At 38.7% G+C, this 22,223-nt stretch overlaps 1 protein-coding gene across 6 annotated transcripts in view; it reads right to left on the bottom strand.

Moving 5' to 3' along the window:
* The window catches only part of Prkacb (protein kinase cAMP-activated catalytic subunit beta), a 92,619-nt gene that overhangs the window by 21,533 nt on the left and 48,863 nt on the right, over nucleotides 1–22,223 (bottom strand). For all 6 annotated transcript variants that reach the window (XM_006984721.4, XM_076575171.1, XM_006984720.4 and 3 more), the window contains exons 2-6: nucleotides 10,236–10,297; nucleotides 8,286–8,414; nucleotides 4,203–4,301; nucleotides 3,118–3,200; nucleotides 57–183 (exon numbers count right to left, since the gene is read on the bottom strand). In XM_006984721.4, coding sequence (XP_006984783.1) covers nucleotides 57–183; nucleotides 3,118–3,200; nucleotides 4,203–4,301; nucleotides 8,286–8,414; nucleotides 10,236–10,297 — 500 coding nt within the window. The remainder of the gene's footprint in view (nucleotides 1–56; nucleotides 184–3,117; nucleotides 3,201–4,202; nucleotides 4,302–8,285; nucleotides 8,415–10,235; nucleotides 10,298–22,223) is intronic.

Here is a 22,223-nt window from a genome sequence, read left to right on the forward strand (position 1 = left end):
GTGAGGCTGTTCCCAGTGCTTCCTAAATATGCACAAGCGATCTATTCAAATCCTACCTGGATGTAACCCTGGTGGTCAATTAGGAGGTTTTCAGGCTTGAGATCTCTGTAGATGAGGTCGAGGGAGTGGAGGTACTCAAACGTTAGCACAATCTGAGCTGCATAGAAACGAGCATGGGGTTCACTGGAAAAGAGAAAAACCATGGTTTTCTGTAAAACGGTAATGAATGCTCACTAAATGCTACCAATGCTAGTAGATTGTACGCTAAATGCGAATGGGGTGGAGGCATTTGGGGCGAGGTGTTTTTCACTCAAATGTTGGTGAAGAGCTAACTCATCATTTTACAAATATCTATGCCTTCAAATAACATTGCTGCACATTTACGGGACATATTTCCTTTATATAATTGTAAATACAGGATACACTCAGATCTTACTTCATATTGAGGAAAATATAACCTTAAAATGGTCATCTTATTTCAAATCATCACTGCCTACACGGAGTTGGTGATGCCAATATAATTACAGCTGGCCTGAGAGGGATGGAAAAGCAAATGTGCCCATTCAACAGTCTGTAAGAGCCACCACTACAGTTACCAGCTTATAGGCTTCATTTTCTTTCTCAGACATTTCAAGGGCCTAAAGAATTTCATTATAGCCAGGTGGTGGTGGCGCAGGCCTTTAATCCCAGCACTCAGGAGGCAGAGCCAGGTGGATGTCTGTGAGTTTGAGGCCAGCCTGGGCTACAGAGTGAGATCCAGGATAGGGACCAAAACTACATAGAGAAACCCTGTCTCAAAAAACCAAAACAAAAAACAAACAAACAAAAAAGAATTTCATTATATAGAATCTCTTAATTGTATTTATCTAAAGATGAAAATTGTTTCATCTATTCTGAAGTAGTTCCTGCTACAAAAATGGCTGACATACACTCACCAGAGAAAAGGCATGATATAAAAGTACAGATTAAGAGGAGCACACACAATCACATCTAGAAATCCATAGGCCATCTTGTCAAGTGTATTTCCAAATCTTGTACTAGGTATGTTTATAGTCACATACATACAATTTATATGTTTGTAAAAACCAGGTGAGGTTCTTATACACAGGCCATATATCTATAAACTGCTCTAACTTTGACAAATTCGTGTAATTTTCATGCTACAATCTGAGTATTATTTGAAAATGGTGTACCAATTTCTAATCTGAATTTCCAGTTCCTGTTTTAGTACATTCATTGAATGTTTGCTAATTTGCTTGACTTTAATGACTTTCAAATTTGGGTCTCTGATGAACAACCTCAACTATTAATATGATTTCCCTCAATGGATGGCCAGAACCAAAACTATCTAGAAAGAATTTGACACATGGTGCTCTTTAAGGCCATCATCACATTCCCCAGGTCCATGCCTCATTCACTTCAGAAGCTCAGTAAGTACTGTTGACTTCAGGAAGATGATAAACCACTCTTAGCAGCATATTTTATACTCCCCTTCAGTTTCAGCCAGGTCCAAACACTGTAGTAAAGAATGAGGGAGGCTCTGGAGCAGATATAGGAGACTCCTCCTGGTCTGAGGGCATGTAACCTCAGAAGCTATGAGAATTTCATCTGGAAGGTCCTTTATATTTTTCTCCTCATGTGTAAGTATGAGATCTGCTTAGTATCCCATTTAATTGTTTACCCAAGCTGACGTTTGGTAGAAGAAATAGAGTATATTGATCTGTAATCTAAAATTAAAGCAGCTTTAGTGTAGACATCAGTGAAGTTAAGACTCAAGTGATCGACTAGACTGATGAAAAGCCACACTGAGCAATTACTTAAATCCTCTGGCATTCCCTGGGTCTTAGAGTTCACATACAGCAACTGTGAGAGTTCAGGAAAGATAACATCCCACTGAATTATTTCGATCAACTTGCTTTCTTTACAGCATTATGTGGGGGTGTTAAAGGAACAGATGTGGGTAGCTGCAGTCAAAGATAAAAGTGGTTGCAGAAAAGGAGGCAATGTGTTTGAGGACAGGTTTGGGTAAGACATTTTAGTGTAAGCATGGGATATGAACAGGGGAACATGAGGACTCTGGGCCTACTTAGACAGGGGGGATAGGAAAGAGATGAAACAGGAAGTAAAATGAAATTATCAAAAACAAATAGAAGCCACTTTTCATTACACAGTCTCTATACATATTAGGTTCACCTTACACTGAAGATCAATAAATGAAATCTTGGCTTAGGCCTCAGGCAACTCAAAGATTGGCTGTCTATCTGTTATTCTCTTGTGATAACCCAACTCTATGATCATCTTATTATGAGTCATCAGTCCAAGGGGAACTCACACTTAAGTTTTCACTGAATTCTGAATACTGAGTGAAACTGGTTATGGTCTTAATTTTAGATTCGTTTTATGAAGGATTACTAATGTATACTAGTAGCTATGAGCCTTGTACACTCCCAGAAAAGCTGTGTTAGTAATAACCTAGTACATGGCAAACCCCTTAAATTGTGTATATATTTAAGAAACTCAACATAAAAAAGCTTTAATTATATTATAAAAGACTTTATAATATATCAGGATGCAACATTTATTTAATTGTTTGTTTGTTTAGGTTTTTTGAGACAGGGTTTCTCTGTGTAGCCCTGGCTGTCCTGAAACTCACTCTGTAGACTAGGCTGGCCTCGAACTCATAGAAATTCATCTGCCTCTGCCTCCTGAGTGCCTTATCACTATTATTTTTACATCTCCTTCCTCATATTCACTTTTATTCAAATTTCTCCAGTAAATGATACTGTCATTAAATAATTAAATCATATGGCATATATTGTTATTATGTCTCAAATACTATTATTTGTTCAATACATGCTGGTATTTTAAAATTTAATATTTGTATTTTTTTGGAAATTCTTCAAACCATCTCATAATAGTTACCAGTGGTAGAATATTTAAATTGGTTTCATAGTGTTCTCATTTGGTTTTAAAGCTCATATGTGGTATGGCCTCCTATTGTTTCTACCTAAAACTTTCTATGGATAAAATAGGGGTTAATGAGATCAAGTGTATTCTGATTTAAAGTAAACACAAGCAAGTGAAGACTCAAGGAAAGAAGACAGGAGCAGCAGTTACCTGAACCTTCCAATTCTTCTTAGATGAGAAAACATTTCACCCCCAGGGACATATTCCATAACCATGTATAAATTAGAATTATCCTATGAACAAATAACAAATTAGTAACAATTGTAAAATCTGGGTAAAAAACATTTTGAGATGACACCATGTTAAATTAGAAAGGGCAAAGTCAAGTCCATTGACAGACCAAAAAAAACTGAGGGGAAAGGTACTAAATAAAATGTGCTCTGGGTTTTCCACACCCATCTCTACTCCCTTAGTATTCCAGTCACAAGGAAGCCCAAGACTTTGGCTGTTCCTGCTCTTGCAGAGAACATTTACCTTTTGAACAATGGACTACTGTAGCAATGACAGACTAGCAAAGTACATGCAAAGGAATAACAAAGTTAAAAAACAATTTGGAAAAGCTAATAAGAATATTGACATCTTACATTTGCAAGATGGATGGTTTTAATATTTTAAGCATATAGTGCTTTATTAGATTTATAGAACAAAAGACTAAGCAAAACCAAAATGCTGCCTATGATTCAGCAGTGCAGAGATGTCAAGCTATCCATCATTCCAAAGAACCAAGGAGGCTTAGATTTTAAGGATCAACCTTTCCACTTTATCTGACTCATGAGCACTACACAGAGGCTGCCCTCCCTGTTGTAAAATAACAATAGCAAAAAACAAAACCCACTGAAGTCCAGAATACAAATTACTAGGTGAAGAAAAACATCCAGTTCATAATATGAAGGGTCTCAGCGATGTAGAAAGTGTGTTCAGTATCTTCATTTGAGTGGAGTGTAAGACTGACTAGTAAGATGTCTGTTTCTGCATCACTGTAACATCTGCTTTGGTTGCCTTCCCATGAAAAATCACACAGGTCGTCATCAACAGCTGCTCCAGGGAGAAGCAGAACCCCCCCAATGTCCACAATGAGCACAAGGGGACTAATAACAAAACACCTAATGGCATTTCTTTTCTGTCCATTTTCACTGTCTAGTTTTATCACTTAACTAGAATTCTATTACAGTTTCCTATGTCAAAAGGTACATATTTGATTGAAAATATCTTCCTGAGACAGCAGTGCAACTAACCTTAAAAGAATACTCCAGACGGACAAGAAAGGGAAACTCCACCGCCTGCAGTATTCGTTTCTCATTCAAAGTATGCTCTATCTGCTTCAGCTTAACCACCTAGAGTGAAAAACAGATACACTTTAGTGTATTCAAACAATTTTAAAAGCTATTATCATTTTAAAGAAAAAGTCTACTTATAATGGATAAGCAGAATTACTAGACTTCAATAAACAAATTAATCAATCAGGCTGATAAGAGTCAAACATTTCCAGCCTAACAGAGAATTCTAGCCTTGGTCTTCAGAAGGTCAGTGTTCCAGTTGCAGTGATGCATGTCCGTTATCCCAATATCAAGACTACCATTAAGCTCAAGGCTAGCCTAGGCTATACAGTGAGATACTACTGCCCCTCCCCAAAAAGTCAGCTATAAATCAAGTTAAGAAACAAAATTTAAATGGGAACGGAAATAGACCTGTAAGACTGCTTTAAATGTTACTATGTGAAAATGTTTGCTGCTAATGGCATGATCAAATCACTTATCACCTCGGTCAGTAGCAGGAAATTAAAGATGAAGGAAAAGTAAAAAAACTGCAAAAGTAACAATGGGCAAAAGAAGACAAGCTGTTCAAACTGTACTTGAAGAAATAGAGTTAAAATCTAAAAATTCAATTTATATAGCCATAGATCAGAATATGGAAGAAATATGATCTTTATAACAAACACTACTTGGGATTCATCAAACACTCCAGATTGGCCATACAACAGATGGTCTTAGGGAGGTGGACAGAATGAATGAGTATATCAGTGGCAGGGATTTCTACTACCATGGTGAGGCGGTCACAGACATCAGTCGCCTGGACTTGAAGAAGAAGGTACTGACACCATACAGAGACTGACACCCTCTGTAAGAATGGGAGTGGACACTACCAAGCAAAGAATAACTGACTGGGAATCCCAAGATCTGTGTTCCAGCCTAGACCTTCAAGTAGCTTTGGGGTTCTTGGAATGCTAGTTCAACTCTTTAAAGTCCATACAATGAAGCTGTTTGGTCATTACTGTTCACGTATTAACTAGTTATAGAATCAGGTAGTGCATAATTACCACAATAAATCACATTTTATCTTCAAAATTCATATAAAATTTATATTTACTTTTAATATACATGTTAGCTTAAATACATTGGTGTAAAAGCACTGGCAGATCACCAGCTGGCTCTCCAGTAAAACATTAGAGGAGTTAGTAATAAACGAGACAGGCTGTAGAGCCCCCCACCCCCACCCCCCAGGAAATCACTGTATCCTTTTCAGAGTCGCTTCAAGCCAGAGACGTAGGTATAGACCATGTATGGACAGCATGAGGAAAGAGACTCAATTCTGACAGGTCAGGAAGGAGGAGGGACAAGCTGAGCTCTGTCTGCCTTTAATAAATGTCAAAACCTTTCAGATGAGTCAGAGAAATGCTATGGGACAGTAAGAAAGCTATGGTTAGAGGAAGAAGAGTAGAAGTCAAAGTCTGGCGTCATGGAAATCATGGTGTTACTCTAAAGACTGGCTAGCGTTAACTGAGCATCAGAGAAGGGACTGGAAGAAAAGATCCTGGGGACAAGGTGTGTTTTGAAGGGAAAATGTATAAGGAATATACACAGGCACAGGCACAGAAGTCAGACAAACCTTGGCCAACATATCAGCTTAACTTACTAGTTGTCAGATACTGGAGAAATTGAGATGGGTTAGGGAGTTGTGAAGACTCGCTGATACAACAGGTGCATAGCTGTTACTTGTGTGTATATGTGCATATATATATATTTGCATATATGTATGTATGTTTGCCTGTGCTCCTGTTTATATATATCCTAGCAATATCTGATACACTGTAGTAATGGGATCTCTTTAGTTTCTGTATTGATTCCCCCTGCCTTGTACACTAAGACTGGAGAAGCTAAGCTTACCTAACTGAATGATTTGTATGAACTTACTGACAAAACGAGTTATTATGGTCTGTTATTTTATTACTTATTTCAAGCAAATTAAATAAAAAAATCAGAATATACCATCTTTCACTCCAATTTATGTAACACCCAGTATTCTACAGTAACAGAAAGCACATCAAACTCTAAGTTATTCTTCTGTGAAATATCCATTACCATGACTTATCCATGAGGTAGCCACCTTGGTAATTACTTAACAGGTTTCTGGAAGCTAAAAATGTCTTTCCAAATATTTTAAGATGGTAAATATCACCATCTTCTCGATATTTTTGAAGTAAAGAACTTCATAAATTCTTCAGAAAGATGACATAATCTTAGAAGCTATCCTGACAGCATTTAATAAACACTGTAATGGCAGGTTTACAAATACAAGAGGAAACCGAAGCCTTTGTCTTTTTGTTGCCAGCATGAGCAAGTGAGTTGCTAACCCCCTTCCAGATCCATTAACCTCATCTACCGAATGAAGACAGGAATTAAATGATGTGGAAAAGCTCAATGCTCAGACCGTACAGCACAGGAACAGCCTGAGAAAGAGTTGAGGTTGGTGGATAAGAACCTATGTGGAGAAAATCTGAAAGAACCAATGGGGGTGGGTTGGAAGGTAAGTGAGAGAGTGAGTGAGCCAGAGCCTAGAGCTTAGAGACAAGGAGTCCTTAAAGATCATAGAGAAACAAAATGAAACAGGAAAGAAACAAAAGGAAGACCCATGGAAATAGGGCAGGGTCAGGAGAGTGGGATTTTCAGACGCTTGAGGCACGGCCATGCTAGGAGGAAAGGCTATCCCACTCACACGCTCAAAAAAAAAAAACAAAGAAAAAAAACAAAAACAAAAAAAACCAAAAAACCAACCAACCAACCAACCAAACAAACAAACAAACAAAAAAAACAAATAAGAGGAGCAGAGTCCACTGGAGTTGGTGATGTGGTTATCGGATGAGTGACCCTTGTCAGAAACATGCAGTAAGAGCAGTGAGAGGCAGGGGATGGCTAAGGAACAGTGAAACCGTGGGGTTAGAATCAACAGGAAGCGAGTTAGTGAAACTATTGCTTCAAGAAGAATGGTTAGAAAATCGTGAATGAGGGCAGCTGCCAGAGATGTTCAAATAAAAGTATGTATTAGGATCTTTAATTTTAGAGGCACTTAAGCCTTTATCTCCTTTTCGTGTGACAGATTTACTGGGTTTCCAGTAAAATGAAGGTTGGAACAGCCTGGTGCTATTGTGCCCAAAGTGTGGTTATTTAACATTTAAAATGTGGCTAATCGAAATGTAAAAGAACAGATTTTGAAAACTTAGTATGAACCACAATAATTTTATATTTGTTAAGCACTAAACACTGGGCTATTAAATAAATTAGACTTCAAAATTAATTTCAACTACTTTTTATTTCTTAAAATGTAGCTATTAGGTAATGTAGGGTTACAAGTCCAGCTTCTTTATTAGGAGCCTATTAAGAGCAAGTTACCTTGCCACATCTGTCCCCTGGCAATCTAGTCCCACAGGACAGTTACTCCATCCCGTCTGTCTCCTGCTACGGCCCCACGATGCTGCCATCAGTTTCCTGGATCCCAGGACACCAAGAAGCCAGTCTCTGTCAGCTAACAACTAAGTAACATGGAGCAACATCTACCCATGTCTTTCCTTAAATTGTTAGTTATTGCTAGGCAAACAAAAAAATGCTTACTATTTAATGTATTAAATACTTCAGATACCCTGGTTTATTCTGTTGATAGAGAAACAATTAGAAGTCGTTTTATACAGAACATAGGCTTTATAGTTTTTCCATGACTTAAGTGATATTTTACATTGACCAAACCCAGTTATGTCAAGTATGGAAGCTTCTGCTATAAACTAAAATGGGACATGAACTGAAGTCACCACGTCTCTGTTCATCGGTCTGTGGATGCAGTGTAAGAGGTGTTTGCTCTGCACACATGGAAATCTCTATTTTGTTAGGGGCATGATATGTGTTCTCAATGGACACAGCAATGACATGTTCCCTAGACTAAAGCCTCCAGGGACCACACATCACACAGTCACAGGAAGTAATAAAATGCAAACAGCAAGCTCCAGTGTCATCTGTGGTGCAAACAGCAACTAGGCTCAGGACGCCCACCTTCTGCTTGTCCAGGATCTTCATGGCGTAGTACTGCTCGGTGGCTTTGTGCTTCACGAGCATGACTCTTCCGAAGGAGCCCGTCCCAAGAGTTTTTTTCCTCTCAAAATCTTCAAGGCCGGCATTACTCTATACAAGCATAAAAAAACCAATAAACTTTTAAGTTAGAAATTCCCACAGGACTACAATTATTATCACTCAGTGTCATATAATCGTAGTGGATAATTTAATTTGTAGCTTATCCATGTAGAAATAACACATATACACACTCTTCATATTTCAGGTTATTCATTCTATATTCTTCTTGGAATAACAAAAGTCCAATAATAAGAGAATAATTTTTTAAAATGGAGTATAAAAATAATGAAGTAAATAAAAGCCTTGACTAAAACATAAATGTTCATATTTCAATTCCACTGTAATTTCCTAACACAGCTAATGAACTACTTGTACATTTTAAGAATTACAAACCCACAGTCAAACAATGAATATGGTCACAGAACACTGGAAATAGTTGTATAAAATGCAAACTGAGAGATCAGTTTTCACGCCTCAGGGAAAGTGGCATTCTTTGTATCTTTATATGTAGTTACAGAATGAGATGCTAGCCCAACAACCAGACATCAGCCACAGAAATAAGAGCCAGTGAACTATAGAGCAGCTGTAAAGCTAGATAACAGCCTGAGGGAAGAGCCACAGAACCAGGCAGTATCCTCAGAACTGTGCAGTCCCAGGCTTTCTTCTGATGCTGGAATAACCTAGCATCACCTGCATCAGGAAGGAGAGGAGTCTTCCTCCCACAAAGAAGCAAAGCTCAAGTCTCAGAACAGTAACCAGATCCTTCTCCTCCTTGAATAGCTGTTTTGTTATAAGCAAACATCTTTGTTTGGCTCTGACTAGTGCATAGAAGCAAAGAATTAGAGGCATCAATCCATTCAATTTGTTGCTGCCACAATAAAACGAAAATTACCAGGAACAAATTATGTGCTAGCAACAAGTAGTAATTGCTGACCCATGTATTTAATAGTTTCATCATGAAGACACTCATGAAAACCTCGGAAGAGTATTTTCGAGGCTCCATCTGCAGTGTTTAGCTTGAGCAAACCTGATGTGGTGTGGCTCGTCTACAGTGACAGGTCTGGACAGCTGCAGGAGTGCACCACAGTAACTGTGTCTCCACAGCAAAGGAAATGGTGCTTTAGAGATACAGCCTAGTTTCTAGTTGTGTCATTACAGAAGGAAAACAACAGTAGATCTTGCTTACAAAATTGTTATGACATTGTTCTTTTCACATTTGTGGGAACTCAAAGAAGAAAAAGTCTTCATAATTCTGATTGAATTATCGCTGTGGTTTTACATCTAACTTTTCATTTTATTGACAAAGGTGGGTTGCAATGGTTAATACAGCCATCCTCAATTAGTGGGAACAAACAGTGTACAACAGGACATCTCTTTATGTTTGATCATTGCTTTTCTTCATATAATAAAAGGATGCCTTCTCCCTTGCTCCCTTTCTAATATTTCATGTGACAACTTGCGTAACCAAAAGTTAGTATTTCAGAAAATATTGAGCTTATATCATGCAATTTGGAATTAGTATCAAAATTTAAGAACAGTTTTGGCATACAGCTTGGTGGTAAAGAACTTGCCTAGGATACATGAGACCCTCTGTTTGATTCCCAGGACTGTGCCAAGAAACAAGACAACAACCATCACCTATCTGCCCTTTAGGGATTCTACAAGAAGTGGGTAGCTTCTTCAACGGAGGTATCTATCTATAGGATTATCGATTAATAAATGACATCATAGCATTAGGATGGAATTTCCACCATAGTATATGTTTACTAACAACAATAAAAAACTAAGCTTTCTGGAGTAGCATAAGTAAACAAGAATTGTGATTTCACTTAACATAGGTACTGCCAATCATAGAAAACACAGTTTCCTTACCGGGGGAGGGTTCTCCCATTTCCTCAGAAAGTCTTCTTTGGCTTTGGCTAGAAATTCTTTCACTGGAAAAAAAAAAAAAAAAAAAAGAAAAAGAATATAGATGGTGTCTGGTAAGAATGGTTGTATCAAGTTAAAAAAGACACATGACATGTGGTTATATGGCTATATATCCTTATGTGAGCAACCGCAGGACAAGCAAGGACAAGTGTGTCCATCAATGTCATGCACAGGAAGCTACTGAGTGTCTCCAACCTCAAGAGCCTCAAATACTACTCTACATAGGGACTACTCTGCTAACTTCAAACCTAGTAACACCAGGCCCCAGGAAACATATCCGAAAGTCGTTTAAAAGATATCAATCAAGGACAAAGTTGTGAGTGTTAATAAGCTGGAAGTGGTATTAACGGAGACTGAAACACAAGCTGAGGATATTCACATGTCTTGGTTTATAGGTTTCGAGAACAGTTGGCTGTGGTGAAGGGCAGTTCCCGATACAGGATTTATGCTTTACATCTGTGGTCTCTACCAGCAGAGAGCAAAGGAGAAAGCACAGACTAACAGCTACAGGATCCACAAACCCCTAAAACCCAAATGGAACAAAACACCACTAACAATCCAAACTACTTAAAAACTAGCTCTGAACTTGTATCGAAAATTATCTGAATGTCTCATTTAAAATTTACATGAAAATAAAGCCAAACAAAAGCTGGTGTTAACATAATGGTTAGTAATAGCTGTATTTGTACAGCACTGTGGTTTATATTGTTAAATTTGTTAACTAAAGATGAGTCATTTCAGAGTATGCCCTGTTTATACACTCCTCCCACAAATCTACTAACAAGGGCTTTTGTTTTTAAAACAAATTTCCATGTTTTAGAAACAAATAATTGTAAACATTTTAAAGATTTTGATATAGTCTTATGTTTTCTGTGAAAAATGAAAATACAATTGGATCCTACAAGATCCCTTTACTATTTCTCTTTGTTCAATAGATTCCTGATATTTCCCTGTCTGACTCAATGGAGCAGCAACAGCTAGAGAACAGGACTGAAAGCCACGGGAACAGTAAGATGCTGGGGAAGACTCTAGAAACAATGAATGGCCTGGACTAAAGCCACAGTTATGCTAGACACGGTTGATTAGGTCTACAATCCCAGCATGGGAAGGCTGAGGCAGGTGCACTGTAGTACGTTCAGACCAGCCTGAGCTACACGGTGAGTCCCAGGCATATCTAGTCTACAGGGAGAGGACTCTGTCTCAAGCAAACAAACAACAAAACTACCATAACAAAAACCAAAATAAAACAAAACAGATTTAGAATGAGCAGTGGGAAACTGAGGCATCTTGTGGTATGCATTATTCTTTCTCACTTTTTCTATAGTATGCCTGTGGCCCAGCAAAAACCAAAATGGTGCTTGGTATTCTAGCTGTTTTGCCATTTTAATACAATGATGACAAGCATCAATGGTAGAAAGTTGTTTAAAAAGAATTCTGGCTTATGCATTTCTGGGACTATTACTTTATTAGGTTTTAAGAATTGTATTATACAGTATTTCTAAAATAATCTATTTAAAAAATTAGAGAAAATTAACTTTCAAAGTTAGGATCCTCATGTACCACAACAGTAAATCAACTGTTGCACCTAATTATCAGCATGGGACCTAATTCATTCCAGGACTGGAAAAGTCAAGAGGTTTTGGATCCTGGTTTGGGATGCAGTATGATCTTCAGGAAGTGAATGTACTGGCTGCACCTGAGGAGGGGTGGTTTGTTGTGCGTGCTCCAGGACTCCAACCAGGAGCATATAACTGGCAGGTCTCCACTGAGCTTCATCCGAGGCTCAGGAAAGCTGGTTTTATAAGTAAGATTTATTTATTTTATTTTTGCATGGAATAGAGATGTCTGCACATGGCCATGACTTGGAAATGATGGCTGTAAGTTAAATTAAAAACAAAATAAGTTGGAACATTCAACTGTGACTTCTGAGAAACTACACTGGTGATTCTGAAAATACATCTCTAATTTCTTCTGAAAAATATTTTAATTCTCATTTATATATAGAACTTGTGCAAGTTATGGTGTAAACTCTCCCGATTCCTGCCTGAGTTCAGGCTGACTGGAGAAAGGAGAGAACTGGAGAGCGGCCCGAGTGTCCTGGCCCAGCTCCTGCCATGTTACAGTGAGCGGATCTGAAGGTAAACAGCACTGATCGGTCAGCAGGGGAAGTGGGAGTATAGGACAAAGATCAGAGCTGAAAAACAACTCCTTTCTTGGTGATGAGCTAGGAGAAAGACCTCTGATGCTACCCAGTATTCTTGATGATCTGATAATAGAAGTGATTGGAAATATTCCGTGTATTCATCAGTATTTTGAGTTCACTGACAAGTCATACTGGAGGAAGCAAACAGCTCAGAAAAGTTGTGTGGGAAAACCATTATCAATATGTACAATACATACTGATTAAAAATAGTAAGTCTCAGTAACACTTTAACATAGAAAGGCATTTCCCTTTGGAATTAGGGATGCATTAGTTATAACATGGTATTATTAGTATAATACCATGAGGAAGACTCTGTTCCTGAAACATGATTTGTCATATACAATATGTACAAATATGGAATCACTAGTATATACGTGCACTATTTACATACAAAGACAAATATAATCAGCTCTTGATAAAACAGCTGCCATATACATATATATATTACAAATTAAAAATGACAAAATAAAATATTTTATATCTTTTAAGCAATAGAAAATCCAGAACTGCATGTATTTGTCTTGGATTTTATTATTTTCAGATATGGGTGGATTTCAGTTCTGTTTTCCTATTGTTATTTCCAACATTGCTACCCGCTGACATATTAATAGGTAACAAAACGAGAGGTGGGGAGACAGGCAGACTCACACACTGTACCCCACTCAATCCAATGTGTCATAGAGCACGGACTGTGGGGTTCTCAATCTTCAGTTTTCTTCTGTGCACTATATAATCCATACAGAAATTTAACCATTCGAACCAGAGCAATAGGCTGATAGTTTTTGGAACCTGGTACATAACAAGACTAGCAGCTCTAGCTGTGTGATCACAGGAACCTTCAGCAAAACTTCAAACAGTGTCTAACAACTACCCTTAGGAAAAACACTTCAAGGAAGGGTTTTCTGCAAGTGTCTTTTGTTCTGTAGTGTTTAATAATGGAGCAAACTAGGTAGAAAAGAGAGCACACCTAAACCTCAATTTATTCATTTACAATTTTACTTATCACCCAAATGAAATGATTTTCTCTTCAATTTTTGTCATCTAGAGTCTATCGTGTTACACTCTAGAAGAGCATACCAAAGGAATCTATATGTTCACTCAGAGTTTGTTCTCATCATTCGCCTTTCCAAGGGATGAAGAAAGATGCAACAAGAGACAGGTCTCATGCATTTCCACAAATACAGAAAAATATACTCATTTCTTATCACTCTTTCCTCCCATACTGATGTTTTTGTACATTACTTGAAAGCAAGTCTATAGCTGGAAAATTTCCTGTGCCCCAGCCAGCTGGCAGTCAGGACAAATCTCTCCTACTCACGTCCCCCAAGTAAACACACAGACACTTATATTAGTTAAAACTGTTTGGCCATTAACTCAGGCTTACTATGGACTAGCCCTTACATTTAAACTCAGCTTATTTCTGTTCATCTATATGTTGCCATGTGTTCCGTGGCTTTACCTTGTGCCATTACATGCTACTCCCTGGACTGCAGGCTGGCATCTCCTGACTCAGTCTTCCTCTTCCCAGAATTCTCCTCATCCCCTTGTTCCACCTATACTTCCTGCCTGGCTACTGGCCAATCAGTGTTTTATTTATCAACCAATCAGAGCAACACATTCACAGCATACAGAACATCCCACAGTACCTCCTCTTTTCTGTCTAATCAAAAGGCAGGGTTTAACTTTAATATAGTAAAATTACATGTAACAAAACAATTATCAAGCAAGAATTACAGGTATAATATCTAGTCTATTTGTATTTGGCAAAATTAAAGAAAATATTCTATCTATCCTATATTTTTGAGTCTAAAGTTTCATATCTAATTTATCTTTTATCATAACCAAGGAAAATCATGCATTTCCACAAATACAGAAAAATATACTCATTTCTTATCACTCTTTTCTCCCACACTGATGTTTTCGTACATTACTTGAAAGCAAGCCACAACTTGAAAGTCAGATTAAAGCTCATTTTAAAGAGGAAATTTAACTAAAACTTCAAGTATGGAGCCATTTTATTCATGCAATTCACATAGCTCTACAATGAACAAGAATGTTCAGTGACGACACTGAACAAATCCACAAGGCGTTGTTAGATAGACTTGATAGCTGCTTATCTATTGTGACACACTGTGAGTCACACTAGGCCAAGGTCTAACTGCCAGATGTTATCAAGAGCATCTCATGTGCAGAATGTGTAGCTTTATTACTGAAAATGCAACAACACTGCTATAGATGTTGAACTCTGGAGTCTCTAAGTAGATGCATCTCATCTCCCCCATCACACCTGTACAACTAAAGGACCACTTTCAGTCCAAATATATTAGAAAACAGAACCAACAGAAAATACACTTCCTGGACCAATGTACAACTACAATATTGTTTCACTCAAATTTGTAACATTGTATCTTTACAAAAGCCACTCATCAACCTTGATAATCTTAAGTGATACACATTCATATCTTCTAGTCTTGACTACAACCTTCTCTGTTTCATGGTGTTCTATTTATTGTCTATAAAGTACCATACAAAGACTACAATACCTGTATGATCTTATAAAAACCCAACATAAAATTAAATCATTCCTTACCAAAAATTTTATTAAGCCAAAATAATAAAATCAAACTATGAGAATAATAAAAACTTACAAACAACTGAACAGAAAGTTTTAAAGTAGACATTTGTTTTATTAAAAAGGAGTTGCCTACCAGGTATGTCTGAAGAAGAGGAAGCTTGTGTACAAAAAAATAAAATAAATGATGATTAAAATATCCTCATAAAGTAGTGTGTTAGAATAAAGTCATGTCTATATATTTTCTGAAACATATTTTCTAAAATACATTTCTAAAACAATATTTGTAGAACTAAAAAGTTAATGCAAAAACTCATTTATTTGACTGCACATATTCAAATAATACACTTTAAAGTATCAAGAAATAAAACTAACAATTACTATTTGACGCCAAAATTTGTTTCATGTTAATTTTCCTAACATTACAAGTGTTAGCTAGGCATGATGGCACACTCCTTTGATTCTAGCACTCAGGAGGCAGAGGAAGAGGCAGGTTGATCTCTGTGAGTTCGAGGCCAGCCTGGTCTACAGAGCGAGTTCCAAGACAGCCAGGGCTGTTAGACAGAGAAACTGTCTTGGAAAAAAAAAAAATCCAGTTCTGTTAGAGTTTGCCAGAGGTTCTTGGACAGAGGTGAAGTACTGTGGAGGAGACATCTTGCGCTCAATCTCCAAGGACAGAGTTACTCTGACAGGCGAGGTTGGAAGAGAGGACATTCCAGGCCGAGGTGATCTTGTATAAAAGGCATGAAGTTCACTTGTCCAATCAATGTCTTTGAGAGAAAGCAAGGAGAATGGATCTGGGAGCATCCTTTCTTCAGCGACAACAGGGGAAAGGCTCCCACTCCCACTGCTTCTCTACACCATTGCACTCTTAGTTACAGCAGTGAGACAAGGAGAAGGGTAAGGCCAGAACTCTCCTTATGCATAGGGATGTACAGTTGTTTACACAGAAAATTCAAGACTCTCACTGTGATCTTAGAATCCACAATCTCGGCTTAAATAAATGAATATAGTTTTAATCTCTTCTTTAAAACTGCTTTCCATCAGCAGGGGCTGTCCTTAATGCTTTGGCTGGCTCTTGGGAATCTACTCCTCATACTGGATTGCCTTGCCCAACTTAAATATAAGGGGAGGAGCTTAGTCATACCATAACTTGATATGCCATGCTTTGTTCATACCCACGGGAGGCCTGCCCCTTTCTGAACAGAAACAGAGAAGAAGGGGGTTGAGGTGGGAGGGGAAGAAGGGGGAGACAAAGGGAGGGGAAGAGGGAGGGGAAACTTCAGTTGGGATGTAAATTAAATAAGTAAGATTGCTTCCCATCGGAAGATGAGGCTCTTCTCTGTATTTCTGCTCTACTGCCTTTCCCTCATGACTGCCGTTCCTTCTCCTGTGCTCGTTACCTGTGCTGGACTCGCACAGACTCACTTGCTTCTGTAGCTCTTCTCCTGAACGCTTCACAATCTATCTTAAAATGTATCTCAAAATCCACTTCAGCCACACTCCATAAATATCAATATATAGTTAAATTTTATTTATTTAAGTTACTTCTTGGTCCAGGAGTTATCAGAATTTGTAAATCCATAAGCAAACACATTTGTGTTTATGAATGAGCCTTTATTATCTGAACTCAATTACTTTATGTCCAAGACTACAAGTAAGTAAGTAAATAAATAAATATATCTCATGTCTTTGGAATTTGTTGAATATGCTTAAGTATAGAATCAATTTTATAATCATTCTTTATATTTATTCTGTGATTTACTAGGTAAGAAGTCTCTATATAATCTATAAATTTTATATTTTATAATTTCTCCCAAATAGGCCAGTTTTGTTTTATGCATTTTGAGACCCAGGCATATATATATGGTTTTCATTTCTCCTTGTCATCAATGGTAAATGGTGATCCACACAATGACTCTAACCTCTGAGATTTTACCATGTGATACTCTTGTGAAGGCCCAGACTCTCACAAGTGTGGGCATTTTGTTCTTGCTTTACCTGGAGGAAATGTGAAGGAGCACATTTCCTAGCAGAGGCTCTGCACTCTGTGTTTTATTAGCAGTCCTTAGACCACAAAATTAACATACATTAAATCCTGAAGCCTCCTTCAGGGGAAGGGGCTGATGATGACTTCTCAGAAGAGGCATCCCATATGAATGAACACACACACATATCCCAGCCCTGACCCAGGCACTCAAGCCGAGAGATGTGAGCTGAGTCAGGTTTCCTACCTCATACTACACTGGGAAGACCCTTCCAGGGTCCTAACTGCACAATCCAAGGCTGCACAGATGGAAGGACTTGGCTTCTCTTTTGTGAGGACATTTAACATGAATGTCCCCAGCTGGCCATAGTGGTGCACATTTTTAATCCCTGCACTCAGGAGTGGATCTCTGTGAGTTTGAGGCCAGCCTGGTCTACACAGTCAGTTCCAGGACAGCCAGACCTACATAATGAGACTGCCTCACCACTCATCCTCCCAAACCCCCCAAAAATAATGAAATAAGGAAAGCTCTTTGGACCACAAGGTATGAAAATCTTGTTTCCATTTCCCACCTTTTTTTCCTCTACCTTGGGAATTTCTTTTAATTCTTGTCAATTTAGAATTGACTTAAGGGATGCTTGCTACAGTCTTCAGCATTCTAAAGTACTGGATCTTCATTTTTCCTCCCTTAGAAGGAGCTCTAAGTTGTGTGGCATCCAATTCTAAGTTTTTGTTGTTGTTTTGTTTGTTTGTTTTTCCTCATCAGAAAAGCTTCACAGGAGATTTTAAGATGTACAGACCTAGGTATTTGAAGATTGATTTGTTTCCCTTAAAATTCAAAACTGCCACCAGTAAGCACATGGTGCTGGTATCTTAGTTAATTTTGTCAAAGCACAATGACTGCTCCTGATTGGTACATTCAGGCTTTTCTTTAAGTTTTACGTGCTAGATTTATTAGCATGGTGGTAGTAGTGCATGCTGGAGGTCCCTGGCACCAAAACAAAAAGTTTGTTTTCTCCATTAATTAAAAACAGATAAACAACAACAGAAACTGTTCTATCATCACGACTGTCCTGTGTGGACACTGCTCAGTGAATCTGTAGACGGACCGACCTACTCGTATGTAACACAGCACTCACTTCATAGGCTTCCTTGTTTGTCTTTAGAGACAATCTCACTTGGCTGCACAGCTGCTGTTCTGCACATTTTGAGGTAGTCTCTGGCTGTAGAGTCTGAGCCTAGGTTGCAGACTGCACCACCATACCTGGCTCCCCATCTCATAATTTCACGTATTTGCTATTTATTTGTGAGAGATGTCTGTGTGTGTGGTGAATGCGTATGTGTGTGAGTTTGAATGCAGGTGCATGTGGAGGCTGTCAGCCTTACTTTACTGCTTTGAGACAGAGTCACTCTCTGAACCACAAGGAAGCTGCTTTGTCTATAATGGCTGGCCACCTGTCTCTGCTCTCAGTTTTGGGGTTACAGGCACGCGATGCCATGCTGAGCTTTGATGTGGGTCCTGGATCAGGCCCTCATGCTTACACAAGGTCTCTTAACTCACAGAACAACCCTCCCAGCCTGTACACCAAAAATGTTTGATCTTGCTCATTTCCTCCATATCCTGGAAGGGCTTATCAGACTAGTTAATTTATTTTCCGACCACGACCAGTTGTGGGATCCCCTGATCTAATGCAGCCTGTTTGTTACTTTGCAAGCACCAGGTGCATTTTCTTATAATCTTTCCTTATCACAACACTATGCTTATTTTCTATTCTTGCCTGATTTTCAGCCCCTTCTTTTCTTTTTTTCTTTTCTTTTCTTTTTTTTTAACCTTTAGCAATAGGTACTGCTGCTGTCTCTTACTTTTACTTTTTTTTCATTTTTCTTTATTAAGAAATTTTCTACTCACTCCACATACTATCCACAGATTCCCCCCTCCTCCCCCCCCCCCCCCCGCATCCCCATATCCCCCAAATCGAGGTCTCCCATGGGGAGTCAGCAGAGCCCAGCACACTGAGCCTAGGCAGGTCCAAGCCCCTTCCCACTGCACCAACAGCCCCTTCTTTTCATCCTAGTCTTCTGCTGTTTTTTTAAAGATTCATTTTATTTATGAATGTGTACGCAAATGTGTATGTATGAGTACATGTACACATAAGTGTGCTTTGGGAGCTGGAGTCACAGGTGAAATCATATGCTCCCTGATATGGGTGCTGGGACTTGAACTCAGGTACTTATGACTGAGCAGCAAAGGCTCATAAGTGCTGAACCATCTCTCCAGTCCTTCGGTGTTTGATTTCCTCTGTCCTTTTTTGTATTCACTTGAAATATTGAAGAATTAGTTCAGACAATCTGACAATCTCTGTATTTTTTAAACAAATATTTCTAAATATAAGTTCATTTTTTTCTCTTGAAGGTGGTGACTTTATCCTTTAATACTATATAACTCCCCCTTTTAAAGGCTCCACATTGTTGTTTTGCTTGTTTATCCATAAACTATAGGAAGCGTTTAAAATCTTCACACATGATCTAAAATAAGGTAGCTGATTTTTCTTTTGACCTCCCACCTTCTATTGTAGGTGCTATTAGAATTAAGTTCATATTTTTGTCTGTATGCACATAACATTATCAAATAATTCAGCAATTTGTAGGAGCTGGAGAGATGGCTCAGCAGTTAAGAGCACTGGCTGCTCTTGCAGACGATCCAGGTTCAGTTCTCAGCACCCCCATGAAGGCTCACAACCATCTAAACTCCAGCTTCCAGGGATCCAATGCCTTCTGGTCTCTGGTCGCTGTATGCACATAGCGCACATGCATAAGGCTAAACACTCATACAACAACAACAACATAAAAATGTGTAAGTATTCAGAACTACAGGGTACCTGCTGTACTGATGCCAGGCACATCAAGGGAGAGCCCTGTCCTATGAGGAAAACAAAAGGCCATCTTTCCAATTTGCAATGACCTAACAAATTCTTGGTCGTCCCAACAGAGCTGCTTGAGTACAAAAGCAAAGGGTATTCTTTCCCACAAGCCTCATCCTGGGAAGTTGGTAAGGGTGAATGGTTGTTTCTCTTTCTTGAAGACAAGTAATCCAGAGTAAAACAGACTTAGAGCGTGGTCATCATCTGGTCTAGTACATTCTGAGAAAATGCCCTTCCTCAACTGGAGGGCTGCTACATTGCTTTCATAATTTTGTTCTTACATTTTCAGTCAAACATAAGTAAAGGAAATTAACCAGTTGCTTATTCCTGTTCAGGTCTGCAGCATTTCTGGGAGCCATAGAAGATCAAGATTTCTTCTTCAGATTCACCCTCAATTAAGCTGGACCAAGGAGCAAGCTCACCTAGAACACCTTTCTAAACTGACACATAAAATTTGTACATATTTACAGTGTGCCATGTGATGTTGCTATGGATACAATGTATAATGTGCCAGTCAGGGTGAGCATATCTGTCTCCTCATTGGCTTACTTTTTGCAATGAGAACATAAGGAATCTTCTCACACTGAACTAACATAATACAGAATCATCATCTCTTGCCACCCTCCTGGGAAGAGAACACCAGCTCTTGCTTCCCTTATGTAGCTGTAACCAAGCACCTATTAGCTCACTTCTGCATGCTCCCCATGCCCCGTTCTTCACATGGGATTCTAAAAGTGTGACGCTGCTTCTGTTGACAGGTATGTGAACCAAGGGTGCGCAGTAACTGGCTGTGGCAGATGAGCTCCATCTTGCACGAACAGCACAGAAACCTACACTATATGCTGCGATGACAGCATTTCAGACAGAGAAAATGAAAAAGTCATGTGATCTTAGCAAAACCAAGAAAGGTGTTATGATTCCAGGCTCCTTCACCAGCCCAAATGCTGGGCCTCATCAAAGCTTAGTTCCACCTTTGCCTTGGAACTCAACAGCTCAGCATTCTGACAACACCTGTGTCTTATATGTTTCTGCCTGTCTGAATAGGCTCCTATGTCTTCTGGTCAAAGGGCCTTATGGAACTCAACAGAATTTTGGGGAAATTCCTTTAGAATTTGTTCATAAAACTTGCTTAGTAAGAGAAAATCTTCACCAAATGAAAAAATTTAGAAGGGGCAGTAAAGACTCTTTTTACATTTACAAGCAGTTTTTAAATGCTAGAAAGATGAAAGAGTAGATGAGTTCATTATAGCTTCTTGATCATTTTTGCCTTTATGTTTCAAGAGGGACATGTGAACACTGTGATGATGTATTTTCTGAAACAGCTCATACAGCTGATATTTTTCACTGGTAATGTAAGCAAAGTGTTCAGACTCATAACAAATGAGTATTACTTGGTCATTCACTTAGCCTTCTAACTTGGCTTCCTTGCTTCACTTGGGATACTGGAGTAACTATTAGAAGCATACATATGGCCAAATGAAGGTTTTCACTTAGGAGTTCCAGATCTAGAGATCAGAAACTCACTTCTAATAAAATACTGTTAGATATCACACATTTGCACCTTCAGAGTTTGTAATGGATCTACTGAAAGCTATGGGGATTATCATGATTTCTACAAAGAATATAAATATGGAAGATCATTACTCATCCCCGATTCACAGGCCAGGAAGGAAGACTGTGGATCTCTCCTGGCCTGCTAAGGAATTCAATCTTTAGTTCAGTGGCAATTACAGAATTTCAAGTTTCACAGTGGGTTAAGAAATGTACTTATTTCAATTTAAGAATCCGTGTGGAAAGTCATCTGAAGAGACATGACGCTGGAGGCTTGGGAGGAGAACAGCTAACCAGTCAGAAAATGGTGCTGAGGAGAGAAGACAGAGTGACTAGCTCCAAAGGTGTTCCCGGTGATACCGGGTCTGGAGGAGACAACTGATGTACAATCAATAGAACTAAATGATTCAATATACAACTAGGGGTGACAAGTTGAAAAGAACCCTAAGATTCTGGCTTTTATTTCCCGTATGGATCATGGGGTCATTAACAGAAATACGCACCCAAGATGAAGGAACGAACAGATGTTAAGAGAGAAAGAGAAAACTGTCTCTTGAAATGGACGTTTCAGGTAGTGACTGAGGCGTGGGCATGGATGAGATCACTCAGAGAACGCAGCACTGAGAGGACCAAAGCCAGCTCTCCAGAGAAGATGGCTATCTAATGATGAGGAAGTAGAAAGGGACAGCTTTACAGC

This window comes from Peromyscus maniculatus, chromosome 6, assembly GCF_049852395.1.
Source record: "Peromyscus maniculatus bairdii isolate BWxNUB_F1_BW_parent chromosome 6, HU_Pman_BW_mat_3.1, whole genome shotgun sequence".
Taxonomy (NCBI): Eukaryota; Metazoa; Chordata; class Mammalia; order Rodentia; family Cricetidae; genus Peromyscus; species Peromyscus maniculatus.